The sequence below is a fragment of the Excalfactoria chinensis genome, chromosome 9 (assembly GCF_039878825.1).
Source record: "Excalfactoria chinensis isolate bCotChi1 chromosome 9, bCotChi1.hap2, whole genome shotgun sequence".
In the NCBI taxonomy this organism is placed as follows: Eukaryota; Metazoa; Chordata; class Aves; order Galliformes; family Phasianidae; genus Excalfactoria; species Excalfactoria chinensis.
In genome coordinates this window covers 18,674,666-18,687,814 of record NC_092833.1, presented here as the reverse complement: position 1 = coordinate 18,687,814, position 13,149 = coordinate 18,674,666, and the positions used below count along the sequence as shown (strand labels likewise).

General features: G+C 47.3%; 1 protein-coding gene across 9 annotated transcripts in view; it reads left to right on the top strand.

Moving 5' to 3' along the window:
- The first annotated feature begins 971 nt into the window (after positions 1–971).
- The window catches only part of LEKR1 (leucine, glutamate and lysine rich 1), a 47,022-nt gene continuing 34,844 nt past the window's right edge, over positions 972–13,149 (top strand). For 8 of the 9 annotated variants that reach the window (XM_072344623.1, XM_072344622.1, XM_072344627.1 and 5 more), the window contains exons 1-2: positions 972–1,973; positions 10,017–10,231. In XM_072344623.1, the coding sequence (XP_072200724.1) occupies positions 1,926–1,973; positions 10,017–10,231 (263 nt within the window). In that variant the 5' untranslated portion in view covers positions 972–1,925. The remainder of the gene's footprint in view (positions 1,974–10,016; positions 10,232–13,149) is intronic. The other variant, XM_072344624.1, reaches the window with a different exon arrangement.

The following is a 13,149-nucleotide window of genomic DNA, read 5'->3' as shown; positions in this document are numbered from 1 at the left end:
CAGACCAGGGTTCACCCCCGCGCCCCGTGGCTGCTCCGGTGTTGTGTGAAGAGGGTGTTTGTGTTTATTAGCCCTTTCCCCTGGCTGCCCCCTGGCGTGGACTTTGCTCCTCCGGGTTGGGATTTGCAGGCGGCGGGAGGCTTTCCACGTGTGTTTGAGAAGGTACAAAGCCTGCAGGAAAACAATGGAAATAGCTGGCTTATGACTGCTGCGTGTCACGCACTCGTTTCTCGCCTGTTGGTTTGTCCTTGGAGCTGCTCACGCCGCCTGGAAGCCGGTCAGGAGCGGTCCCAGTGACTGGGGCTGGCACGCACGTTGCCCGCAGCTGCGCCGTGCAGGGAGCAGGGCCAGCTCCTGCCCTGTGGGCACGGGGTGCTGATAGCCCCGAAGCGCAGCCACAGCCCCGCGGCTGACACGGGACTGGCAGCGGGCTTCTTGCAGGGCATGGCTGCTGAGAGCAAGGCGAGAGCCGCCTGCCCTGCGTGATGCTTCCCCTCAGGACCCCCAGATCCTGAGTGCAGCAAGGAGAGCCCCGAGCTGAAAGCTTGGACCCTTCAGCCCCCCACGTCAGTCCCCTCAGCCACCACGTAAGCCCCTCGGCAACCCCTTCACATCCATCGCCCCACACCAGCCCCCATTTCAGCCTCCCCAGCCCCACGACAGACCCGTATCTCTGACAGCCCCCCACTCCAACGCCTTCATCCCATGTCAATCACGGCCCCGCACCCACCCATCCTCTCAGCCTCCCTCTCATCCCGCCCGGCAGTCCCCCGGAGCCGCACGGCATCCCCCGGCCCGGGGCCCCGCGGGGGCGGGCATGGAGCGCTGCGTGCCGTCCCGCCGCTTTCCCAACGGCCGCGCTGATCTCATCTCCGCGCCGCACGGCAGCGCTTCCCCGCACGGTGCGGGCGGCCATCGCGTGCGAGCCGCCTCCCCGCCCCCCCCCCCCCGCCGCTCCGGCAGCACGCAGGGCGAACAGCTGCTGCGAAGGCGCCGATCAAAGCGCAGCGCTTGGCTTTGCGCGCCGCTCCTCGTGAAATACGGCCAGCCCTTTTCTTTATTTCTTTTTACTTTCTTCCTGCCGACCTTTGGACAGCTGCTCCCTCTGCGTGCGACCGCGCGATTACCGCGTTAACTCGGGGTGGCTGCCCCGGGGAGGGGACACAAGCTCCTTATCCGCCGCCTCGCCGAGCGGGGAGCCGAGCCGGCCCTGCCAAGCCGGGGATTAACGGCGCGGAGCGGAGCGGCCGGCACGCAAAGCGGGAGCGGGGCACGGCGGGGCACACGCGAGGCGGCGGCCCCGGGGAGCAGCCGGGCGGGGGGCCGGACCCGGCATGGCGGCCGTGCTGGCTCTCGCACGTGGCTCCGATTGACGCCGTGCGCTCCGCGGGGTGCGCCGGTTGGCGCAGAGGCCGAGCAGATGGTTCGTCTGCTGACACGGCGCTGACACGGGGCGAGGGGAAACAGCCGGGCGGGACTGCAGGGCGGGGGGGCGGCACGGGGGGCAGAGCCAGACACCGGAACTGGGGGCACTAACCGGGGGGCTCGGGTCAATGACGTCACTGTAGGGCTGAGAACGGGGGGCTCAAGTAAGTGACGTCACCGCAGGGGGTGAGCGCCGCTGTCACGTGACGCACGCACGCGCCGTTGCCGTGGTGACGGAGGAAGCCGTTGGAGCCGGGAAATGGCCGCCCCCAGCGCCCGCCACTCGCTGGGCCTCGGCCTTTCCCTCGCGGTTCGGCTCCGTTTGCGGGCTCAGAGGCCTTCCCTCCTTCCATTGCCTCCCTTATTTCCCTTCTCCCGGCCACCCCCCGAGCCGGGCTGCGGTCCCGCATCCCCCGCGTGATCCTAAGGGAACGGGGCCTTTCCCGGGCACAGCCGCTCTGACCGCCTGAGCTCTGTCTGTCCCCCGGCTCCGGCAGGCCATGCAGCGGCACGTCCCTGTGCACGCCTTGCCCGAGGAGATTCGGAAGGTACGAAACGGGAAGGAGCGGCAAACCGTGTGGGGTCGGGTGCTGCAGGGATGTTCTGTCGGCGTTTGAGTGCTGGCTACCACAGAGCGTGTCTTGGTCAGGATTTGGGTAGGATGCAGCCCAGCTTTTGCCACGTATAGAGTGTGGTTACACGCATTAGTATTACATGTGATGATATAGGTGTGCTGTAGAGGAACATACTCACTGTACTGGTGTTGCTACCAGGTGAGGCTCCAGCTTTATCCCGCACAGCACGTTCTGTGCCATCAGTTTGGGGTGCCCACGTGTTCCAGAGGATTGCAAGTGCAATTAGGAATGGAACATTCCAGCTAATCCTTTCTTTGTATCTTATCGCTCTGTGTGAGGGTGTTCTTTTGTCTGGGAGACCAGTTCCTACCAAAGTAAGAAAGTGTATCTAGTGATCAAGTAATCTAAGCATCTTTTATGCTTAGGCTGGATAAATTCATCCTGGAATAGCCAAGAATACTATTGAGACAGTTTCTGAACCATCAGGGATGACTTCAGAGACATTGGGTAAGATATGCAAAGCAAGAGAAGGAGAGTTCGTAGGGATAGAGAGTAGTTAGGCAAGGGATGGACCTGGGAAACTTACAGAGCCACCAACAACTTTTTGGCAGCAGGAAAGATGCCAGATACTTTTGTTTATTTAGAAATGACTTTGCAAGCATCAGCAGCATAAGCTGGTTAGGAAAAATCAGTGCAAGTTTCTCCACCAAACAAATGTGCCAAGTGAAGAGGGGAGGTTGAGTGGAGGATTGTTCTGGATCCAGTACTGCTCTGTGCTTTCCCATGACTTAAACTGTAGCTGGGGGCACTTCAGCCCCCTGTCTTTCTCTTGGATTGGTTTCTGGTCTAGTTCCCCATCAGAGTGCTGTGCGTGTGCTGACATGAGGAGGAGGCAGACGTGAGAGCAGGCACAAACTGGGCAGGAAGAGGGTGACCTTATTTCATCCAGTGGGATTGTCAGTGCTTGCTAGTTTTTGTTGAGCTTTGGTTTTAGCTTACAGTAAGGAATACACTGGTGCCATCTAGGAGGGATTGTGAGGGTTTGCTTTGTCTGCAGCGTTAAGAATATCTTAGTAAGAACAGGGCATAATTAGAACAAATGGGTCAGATGCATTAGTACAAAATATACAGTATCTGATTAATCTTCCTTGACACTTTTCATACCTAATACTGAGGTGTCAGTTGTCAGGTCATAAGCAGAATAATGTTATCAAAGTTATGTTCCTATAAAGAAAACAAATATTCAGGAAGGTATTAATAGAGGAATTTGTGTGTGAAATCTGGCCTCAATTATCTTCTCATCTGAGCTGCTGAGGGGTTGGTTCTGAACTGCAGACTTTAAGAAGAATAACACTACTGATAGGAACTTGAAAGAGCAAAAGTGGTAAAGAGCTTAAAAGCTCTGTTCTTCTAGTTAAGGGGCAGTAAAACCAGATTTGCTTATTATAGAAGATGCTTGAGGGCACAGTAACAGTATTCAGATGTGTGGGAAGGCAGTGGCTGTCTTCCATCTCCAGATACAAATTATTCTTATCTTCACTATTCTAGACTTGCTTTGGTTGAGTGAGAGGAACTCCGGATTTGGGGTAGTGAGCACAGGAGCGGCTCACCCAGGGAAGGTGTGGAATTCTTCCTGTGGTGCTGCAGAGGGCAATTAAAGCCAGTTTTTTGCTTTGGAGTGGAGCACTGGGAGGACAAGCTCTTCTGTGGCGTTCTGTTAACAAAAACACCTCTGTGCAGAAGGTACATTGGTGCTTCTAAACATGAACATGAGTATTCTCAAGTTCCTGTCCCATCCCACCCAGTCACCTCTACGTGAGATACACGAGCTCTAAGACAATGACAGGCCAAGATTTTGGGATCAGTTAAGAGCCGTGGTTTTATACATCCTTTGCTGCTGCTCGGTTTCATCACTCAGTTGGTTTGTGTTGTATTTGCAGGATAGTTACAAGATAGGGGCTTGGTTACAAGCCATCCCCACAGTTTCCTGTATGGGTATTTTCTGCCTTTTATATACACATTCTTATTCCCTTCACATTCTCTGCTTCTTTGATCTTATAGCATCTCTTTTGGGATCTTTCTTTCAGTTTACTCCTAGCGTAAGTAGGCTTTGTGCCAGCTGTAGATCACTGTGCCAAACAGAGCACATGCTCCCAATGTGTAGCTGAGTGGCCAGTGGAACATACGTATCCAGAGGGAGTAAGTTAAGTGTTGTAATTTCTGCTGCAGAATCCAGAATGCTCAAGTCTAGGTGCTGGTTTGAGTTGGCTTGTTCAGCTGTGTGCTCATGAGGTTGTAGTGCTCAGAGCAGATCAGAGTAAGGGATGCAGAGCTGTCATTGTCATTGGATGTGTGGAGCTTTGTGAGCTATCTGTCAGTGCTTAGAGCAGCAATATGACTGCCTCCAATGCAACACCCTTCTGGAGGCTGTGGTGCTGAGGGATAGGGATACAGCCTATGCTGCAGACAGCCCAGCTGCCAGAGCCTGCCTGGGAGGAAGACCTGTTGCAGTAAATCCATGGATGTCATAGCAGAAGCTGAAATAAATTGCCTGCAGGCTGGGCCCAGCAGGTGTTGTGCCATACACATTGCAAGATGAGTGCTAAATAGGGGGAAAAAAACCCAGCAGGTAAGTGAGCATCCACATGTCCTTCCAATGTGAATAGATGGGAAGATACAGTTTTTGTCAGTTTTTTCATCTCAGTGAAGTGGGAAGCAAAACTGCAGCCACCTACTGAAGAGGGTCAAATGATGCCCTGAGTCATCAAAGTAGCAAACAAAGCTACATCTCATTTTATATTTTACTTGGCAAATAGGTGATCCTTACTTAATACGAATAACAAAATTAATTGGGCACGAGATATCCTTAAGTATTAGTAGTTCTCATCCTGGGAGCTTAAGAAAGTGAGCAAAACAGGAGCTTCGAAGCTACGCTGTGCATCAGTACAGGATGTTCCATGGTATTTGACTATCCACAAAACATCATGTGCATTGCTAGCAGCAAGTGGTTACTGATTAGACTGGCCACATGTGCTATAGATTGAGTGCATTATGGTGTCTTTATGAGCACATTATGGTATCTCTTCCTCACTTTTCCCGGCTTTGTTTGAATCTGGGGTTATTTGTCTTTCCATAGGTTCTTATGCAGTTCCAGCTGTGTTAATTAGCTGAAGAGTCAAATCTGTCCATTGAGACTGACTTTGTAGATGTGGTTCACAGTGTAGTTATGTGCGTAATACTTGAAGCAGCATTGATATCAACAGTTTGGGAGCAGCAGTGTTTCTGTTCACGCCCCCTGGATGAGCACAGTGATGTGAATGTTCTCAGTGACTGTAATGTGCTTTGGAAAAGTCAGAAAATTTCTGCTTATTTTTGGTACAAGCCCATGTATTGCAATGTGAAGAGATGTGCGGCTCTGCTGGCTGAGCTGGTTGGCCGTGTGGCTCTGGTTGGTTTGGGCTAGCTGGATTAGCTTTGTTACCAGTGTTTGTTGGGGTATGGGAGGATTTGTAAGAGCAGTTGTTCTCAATATGGATAATGATCTTTGGTTCTTGGAGTTCTGGTGTCACTGTGAGGCATTTTGACCTCTTGCTGTAGTCGTATAGCAAGTCACACAGGGCTAGGGCTGTACTCACCGTGCTCAAGTGTTGCTGTGTCCTTTCCTCAGCCAGCATTCAAGCACGTTGCTGGGAGCTGGAGGGATTACAGAAGCCCTTGCCTCATGAGCAGTGTGGCCTACACGGCACGGTGGGCATGTGGTAGGTGTTAGTAGTGCTCGTGTGAGGCTCTGCTGTTACTTGCAGTGCTGTATGCTCTTTATGATTCATTAGTCTGCTTTAAATGCAAGCAGGAAACCATTAAAGCTACCTGAAATATGAGTATTATTTCCTGTTGTGGCAAACTAATTATCTTGGGGCATATTTTAAATGAAATGTTTGGGACTGGGGCATTCTGTTTTTACTGCAGTCCTTAGTGCTATTCATATGGATTCAAGGCAAGTACTGTGGCTTTTATTTTGCATCTGCTGCTTTTATGGATGTTGAGTAAATAATTCTGTATGCAGCATGGCTTAGCATTGCAACCTGTGGTGGTTTAGCATTGCAACCCAGAACACTTTTGGACTTGATGCTGGTTGCAAACTGCTCATGGGAAACTGTGTTTTGTTTTTAAAGAAGTGAAACTTTTGCTGGGACTCTTAGAATCCTTCAATGAAGAAATAAATGAAGTTCTGTTTTCTGGAGTTCTGTATATCGTTCTTGTACAAAGGTAGCTTGGACAAATGCAGTGCTGTGTTGGTTTTGTTTCCTATTGGGCCAGTTCTTGCTTCAGCAGCCTCAGCTTGCTGCGGGGCAGGTGGGGCAATTAGTGCGGCATTGTGGGGCAATTAGTGACACACAGCACTGTGTCACTGAGGGGCTCGGAGTGCTGCCATTCCCCAAAGCTCTGCCTCCCTGCACTGCAGGAGTACGTATGTGTGGTGCATCTGTGCTGCTGGCTCAGTGCTTTCACGTCACTGGGCCATACAGCTGTATTCCAAACTGCTTAAAGAATCCGCCTGGCTGAGGACTTAAGGTCTCACTTTTAGGAGTCACGGCTGTCTCTCAGTTTCCTGTTACTGGCTGTTTCCAGCACCAGTGGCCCATATTCTGGGCACCTTAATGCCCTGGTGCTGCTGAGTCCCCGAGGAGACTGCTTTTCCTTTAATGAGAACTTAGGTCTATGTGATTGTTGTCAGTGGAATTGGAAATATGAGCAGAAGGGAGCACAGTGCCCAACTCCACGCCCCCTGGAGCTTTTTGGTCAAGCAGCAATGATGTAAATTCCCATCCCACTATTTCAGAAGCTAGAAAAGAAGCTTGTTATTCAGAGGGCTAAAAATGGGCCAGACCGCCAGTCTTTTTTCCCCCTTATAACTTATGCTGTCCGTATGCTCACAGCGTTGAGTCAGACAGATGTGACTACCCATCTCCACTGCTCTGGGAGCTGAGATCCATGTAACCATGGAGTAACAGGAGTTCTTCCAAAGCTGAACACAGCTCTCGGTCGGAACTGCTCCCACAGTTGCTGTAGTGGAACAGCTGCTGGAGTAGCGTGGCTCGGAGTGCTGCCTTGTGATGTGGTTTGTTCTGGACGTAGCTCTTGTCCTTTATAGCATCTGGTGTAACGTATGTGAGAGCTGTAGCTCAGAACCTTCCTTGTTCAGACACTTTGTCCTCAGTGAGTTTCTTTGTTTCTCTTTTAGTTGTTAGCACACAGTACTGTCCTGCTAAATCAAATATCAGGGTTGTTTTTAGTATCCCTGTTATCTTTTGATGTCCTGTTTGCCCTGAGTATCCCTGTTCTGGGTGGCCAAAACCACAGTATTAAATTACCTTCAATCAGATTATTTAAAAATGGAGTTCTTTTTCAGTTCACTGCTTATCCTCACAGTCCCTGTTCTGGTTGCAGCTCTGATCTTTTCATTTTCTGTTCTTTCCAAACTGGATTTATTTATTTTATTATTTTTTTTCTCTTATCTCAAATGCAAACAGGAAAAAGATAATGATAACAGTCCCTTGGCCAAATGTAAATAGGGAAATATGGAATCAGAAAGCACAGATCTCTTAGTGGTTACTCAGTGATAATCCCCTCCCGTAAGAGGCAGCTCTGTAAGCAAAAGAGCTCACGAGTTTCCTGTGTGTTGTGCACAGTGGCTGATGAGCCTTGGTGCCTTGGGTACCAGGAACAGTCTTGAGTGGGATCTTCTCCTGTGCAGACCTACATAAGGCTCTGTCCTGCATGCATTGCCTGCCCAAGGCTGAGCCGTGCTCCAGAGCATTCCTTAGTAAAGGAACCCATCAAGTCCTTCGTGCCCACCTGGCACCTGTAGAGCCCCAGTACTTGTGCTCTTGGTGCCGAGATTAGCGGTAAATGACCAAACATCCCAATTCACAAATGACTGAAGGATGACAACAAAGAATTACACGCACAAACAAAGCAATGTTATTTGTCTTGGAAACTGTGCAAACCCCAAATCCATTTCATTTGTAAGTCACTTTGAAAGCATGCTAATGCTTTTTGGCTTCAACCTTGGAGCAGTGGAGCTGTAAGATGGCTTTGTCATTATGTTGGAGGATGAGATCAGCACCTGCAGCACAGCAGTGTTCCTCTGTACTGGTGCTTCAGGAGATGCTTCAGGTGCCAGCGAGGAGAGCTCTGGTTTGATGGTGGCAGTGAAAACTAAGGAGAGCTCAGTGAAGCGGTGCTGTGGTGGTGTTTTTCAGCCCTGGTACCCAGTGAAATTTCTATAGCTGTTTGTTTGAAAGGCAGCGGTGCTGCAGGAGAGCACGATGTTCTTTGGGGGATAAGAGCCCCCTCTCTGTCCTCCTTATAACAGCTCATTTTGTCCTTTTTCAATAGAGTAATTTTAGTGCTTTGGAACCTAACGATGTTTATCCCAAGTAACAGTTTCATATTTCCAAGCACAGTTTGCAGCTGCCAGGAAAAACAAGCTTGAGTTTTCAGTTCATTCAGAGCAACTGTAATGAGGGGTGTTTTAAACAGGCAGAACTTAGGAGCTGGAAGATAAAGTTTGGGCCATTCCAGGGGTGATGGATCAAAGGGTTGATTCAAGGGGTGATGGATCTTCTCATAGTTTGTTTCTGAGAGCTGTTTTCCTGCCTCTAAGTGTTGCTTGTTTCCATTTATCCCAACGTTCCAAAACGTCCTTATTTTAATTTTCTAGAGCAGAAGGAATTCTTGTATTTTACTTATTTAACTTAAGCTGTTTGCACTCTTACTTTTTTTTTAAAATTTTTATTTTTACTTTTTTGTCAGGATTTTGTTAGAATTGTAACTGTTGATAATTGCATGATAGGTTGAAGGGCGCTTTAAATGCTCATTAGACAAACAACTACAGCTCTGGCTGTTGTTATTTTCCAACTGCCATACTTCAAAGCTTGCCCGTAGCTTTCTGCTGCTTGGAAGTTGTCCCTTTAGCTGTGCAATGCGTGTCCCCTGCTCCGGTCATATTTCTGACTGTTCCCTCACAAATGCACATGAGCTGTGATCCAAGAACAGGGCACGTTCCAGGATGGCAGAATGAGAGCAGCCCAGGCTGGAAGGAGCCTGAGGAGATCCCTTGGCACAACCTTTGGTCACAAAGGGAGCCAGAAGGGACAGGGAATGGGATCCTGCCCTGTGCTGGTGCGTGGTGCTTACATGTCCCATGTGCAGGTGTCAGACTGCTGCGTGGCTCTGGCTGCTGTAGTCAGTCAGTATTCCTTTCTTGGGCAAGCTCTGGTCCTGTGTCACTGTAAGCTGAGTGGTTTTGCTTTTTGTTTCCTGGAAATGAAAGTGATTAAAATACACAGGGATAACCGATACTCTGAGTAACAGGAGTGTCTGATGGTCTGCCTGGACATTTTTGTGATGTGTCACTTACTGCAAAGCTCAGTGATTTCATCGCTTACAAAAGCGTGTTTCCTACTTAAATAAATGGTGTTTTAATTAATGTCTTTATGTACTTTATCAATTATGAATATTTCACACCTAGTGAACTGCTTATACTTTCCACCACTCTCAAGTGCCATTTGCTCTATATCACAATGACAGGGCCCTTACTTGGGTTATTTCTGTATAGATGACTGAATTACATCACTATTCACTTTTCCTTTTGCCTTCTCAGCTGGGTGTGAGCTGACAATAAACAGTAACTAACATTTTCTGGCTCATGCAATCAGAGATTTCATTAAAGAGGTGATTTTGTAAAACACAGAATACTTGATCTTATTTTTAATTAATATATTAAACAGAGCTTTGAAATATTTAAGTGTAGAGTTCTGGTGGGAGTTCCTACATAGTAAACTGCATAGTTGATTATCCTGTGAAGGTTCCGGTAAGCAAAAGTCCAGGTATGGTTACAGCAGTAATGCAGTCTGATCATACATGTTCCAAAGTGTTACGGAGTCACTCTGGTTTTGTCTCTACATTCAACTTGTTTCTTGCGTAGCCTCTAACAATTTCCTCTCTTCTTAGATGTCTCGGGATCAGACGGTGTGTAAATACTGCGGTGTCAGCTATTTGATACTTCATGAATTTAAGGTGATGGAAGAAAAAATAAAAGCAATGGAAAAGGAGATTAAGTTTTATGAAGGAAGTATAGAACGGGAAAAAGGACTTCAGGAAGAATTGCAGTCTCTCTACCAAGACCTTGAACGCTGCCGAGCTGATGGGGAATCTAAAACAGAAAGGTCAGAGTTCATTGTCCTGTGTGATGTTTTTCCTCATGTCTGTGTATTAGGTCATGTCATTCCAAAGAATAGAAAATACAAGTAAGTTTTATCTTTTCTTAGTAGGTGTAACAAATATACTGTAATACTGAAATCCCATCTTGTGCCATTCTCTAGACATGAGTTTGGAATTCCACACTAATTTAAAAACAGTCAATGTACTTAAAGGAAAAGAAAGGCTGGGAGGCAGTTTGGGGGTATTTCCTCCCCGCTACACCATTCCAAGTGGAAATGATCAGCTGTTGCATCTTATTGTTTTGTCATAAAAATATTTGTAATACTTCTGAAGAAGTCCCACAGCCCTGGGAGTTTCACCATTCTGCAGTTTGCACTCACTGTCTCATAGTAACGCTAAACATCAGTGTTTGTACTCTGAGAAGCTCACAGTTCACCGTCTGTGTGATGATACAGAAAAGCAAATGATGGTGCAGAATAGCAAAGCAGTTCTGAATGTCTTGGGTGCTGCCCGTGGCTGTGCTCTTCTGAAGTAGGAGTCTGCAAAAGCTGACTGCTGTTTTACTGTTGCAAAGGTCCTCCCAGTCCAAAGGGGCCTTTTGTAGTCTCCAGAACTCCAGTACTGCAAAATGTCCATGTGTTCAAGTAGAACAGCAGTTTGAATAGTATGTGCAGAGGAAGCAGAAACTTGTTGGTAATTCCTTGCTCATCTGAATCACAGTCAGAAGCTCATGTATGGGATAGTCCTTCTGGTTCTAAGGGCTCCCATTCCTTGTGTGATTGACTCACAGCTGGCACCAATGGATGTAGGCCTGAAAATACAGAGCATTTGGGGAATTAAGGCACTCTCCCAGGAGACTGGGAACCCTGGGGGGAGAAACAGCTATGGATTGTCTGCACCACTTACTTTTTTGCTTCATTTTATGAATCACTCAAATACTCTGACAGTTCAACATAGCTCTCAGTAGATTATTTTTAGGACAGTGTTTGGTAACGTAGCAAATAATACATTCATTTGAACACACAAGTTCACACAAGCTTGAATAAAACATATATTTTGTGGCTCACCCTGCTCGTACTGTATTTCAACACTTCTTCGTTGGAGCTGAACCTGCCTCCCCCACCCCCAAATTGTCAGAGTTTCTTTGGTTTGACAGCACGTTTCTGAAGTGTGTTGCTCCTTGTTCCTCCCAGGGCTCTGGGTGGCAATTGTAGCAGCAGCAGCACTCTGTGTGTTAGCAGGTAGGTGACAGCATGTTCCAGATGAGGACCATTTCCAGAGGAGGAGCTGCATTCTCATTTAGGTGACTTTTTGTAGCAAAGTCCGAAGACTTAATGAAATTTTTATCTCTGCATTTTTTCCCCCTAAGGCCTGACTTGATTTAAAACCTGCTGAAATGGAGTACTTTCAGTAGGCTTTCATTCAGATCATAAATCAACTATTGTGGCTTGTTAAGTCAGCTGTCTAAATATTCCTTATCTCCTTTGTACTATCCCAGGTCTCTGTTGTTACCTTGGGCCGTTGGCACAAACTAACTACTTGGTGTATTATCTTCTTCCTGGTTCTTGTTGACAGATTGTTCTTCCCAAACTGCAAGTTTTTATCAGAAGCCAAATACAGCCTTTTTCATCTCTGGTAGACCAAGAGATTTAATCTTTCTTGTTAGATGCAGGCGGTTTCATTTTTATATTCCTTTCCTGTTACTGTATTGCTATTGTCTGTACCTGTGGTTAACCTCGAAAGCTGCCTGGAAACTGGTGGAACTTGGTCACCTGCCTCCTTGGGACTTGGCCAGAAGAAGGGGAACTGCCATGGGGTTACCACCCTAAGCTCCTGCAGGTATTGAGCCCCTCTGCATGGGAGCCCTGCGCTCCCTCGGGCTGAGGTTACTGACCTCGCTGCATGTGGGTACCCTTTATTTATAGTCTGATCATTTTTCTAACTACCAATATAAAATATATAAACTTGGCTTAAATACACTTTTTAAAGATGATAGTGCTGAGCAACATGAATGTGAGAAGAAGCATAAACATGTTTTGATGGTTAGAGACCTGAAGAAGCATAGATACCACCGAGTGAGACTCGTCTGAGATCCCTGGTAAATGTATTCCTGAAAACCTTTTGTACAAACCAAACTGAAGGAGTTAACTGTTGATTGTTAGCATACCTTAACATCAGTTCTTTTCTATGCAGTAATCAAATCGCTCATAACTGTAACCTCAATTTTCAATCTGTCGATTCAGGTACCTCTACTCCCTTAGAAGAAGCGATTCCGGAGTTATGTTGTGAGGGCAGAGATTCAATGGATTGTAATTATTGGAGCTGAAGTTGGTAGCCAGATAGGTAGCGCTGGGAAATAAAATACTGGCTTTCTTCAGAGATGGATTTTGAGCTGGTTGTGATGAGGCAGCCATCCTTCTGTCATTGTTTGCCAGGCTGGTCCGCCGTTTTACCTTTGCTTGAATGCAGATAATCCAGACCGTCTTCACAATACACTTTATTTCTCTCGAGTCAATAGAGATAGCAATTAATGCAAGATCACTATGTTCTCATACTTCTCTTCTAATTAAGTCATTGAATGATCTACTGGACTCTTTCCTTTGTGCTAAATCACCAAAATAATGTGCTTATTTTGTCCTCCTTATGGGGATGAGGGTAAACAGTGCGAGTGTCTTGCCTTGTCTGCCTGTTCTTCTGTGTGTGAATGATGAAACAATGTAGGTAATGTCACGTTGAACTCTGAGAGTGCAATTCTGTGCTAACCTCATTAAATCAAATGTTTGGAATGGAAAGAGAAAGAAAATGTCTGTTCCTACTTTCCAGTTGTATTTTAAAACTGAGATGCAAAGACATTTACAGGTAGGTAGGGGAAATTTTTCCTAGGAAAGTAATGCCAACATTAAAAATATATATGCAGATACTT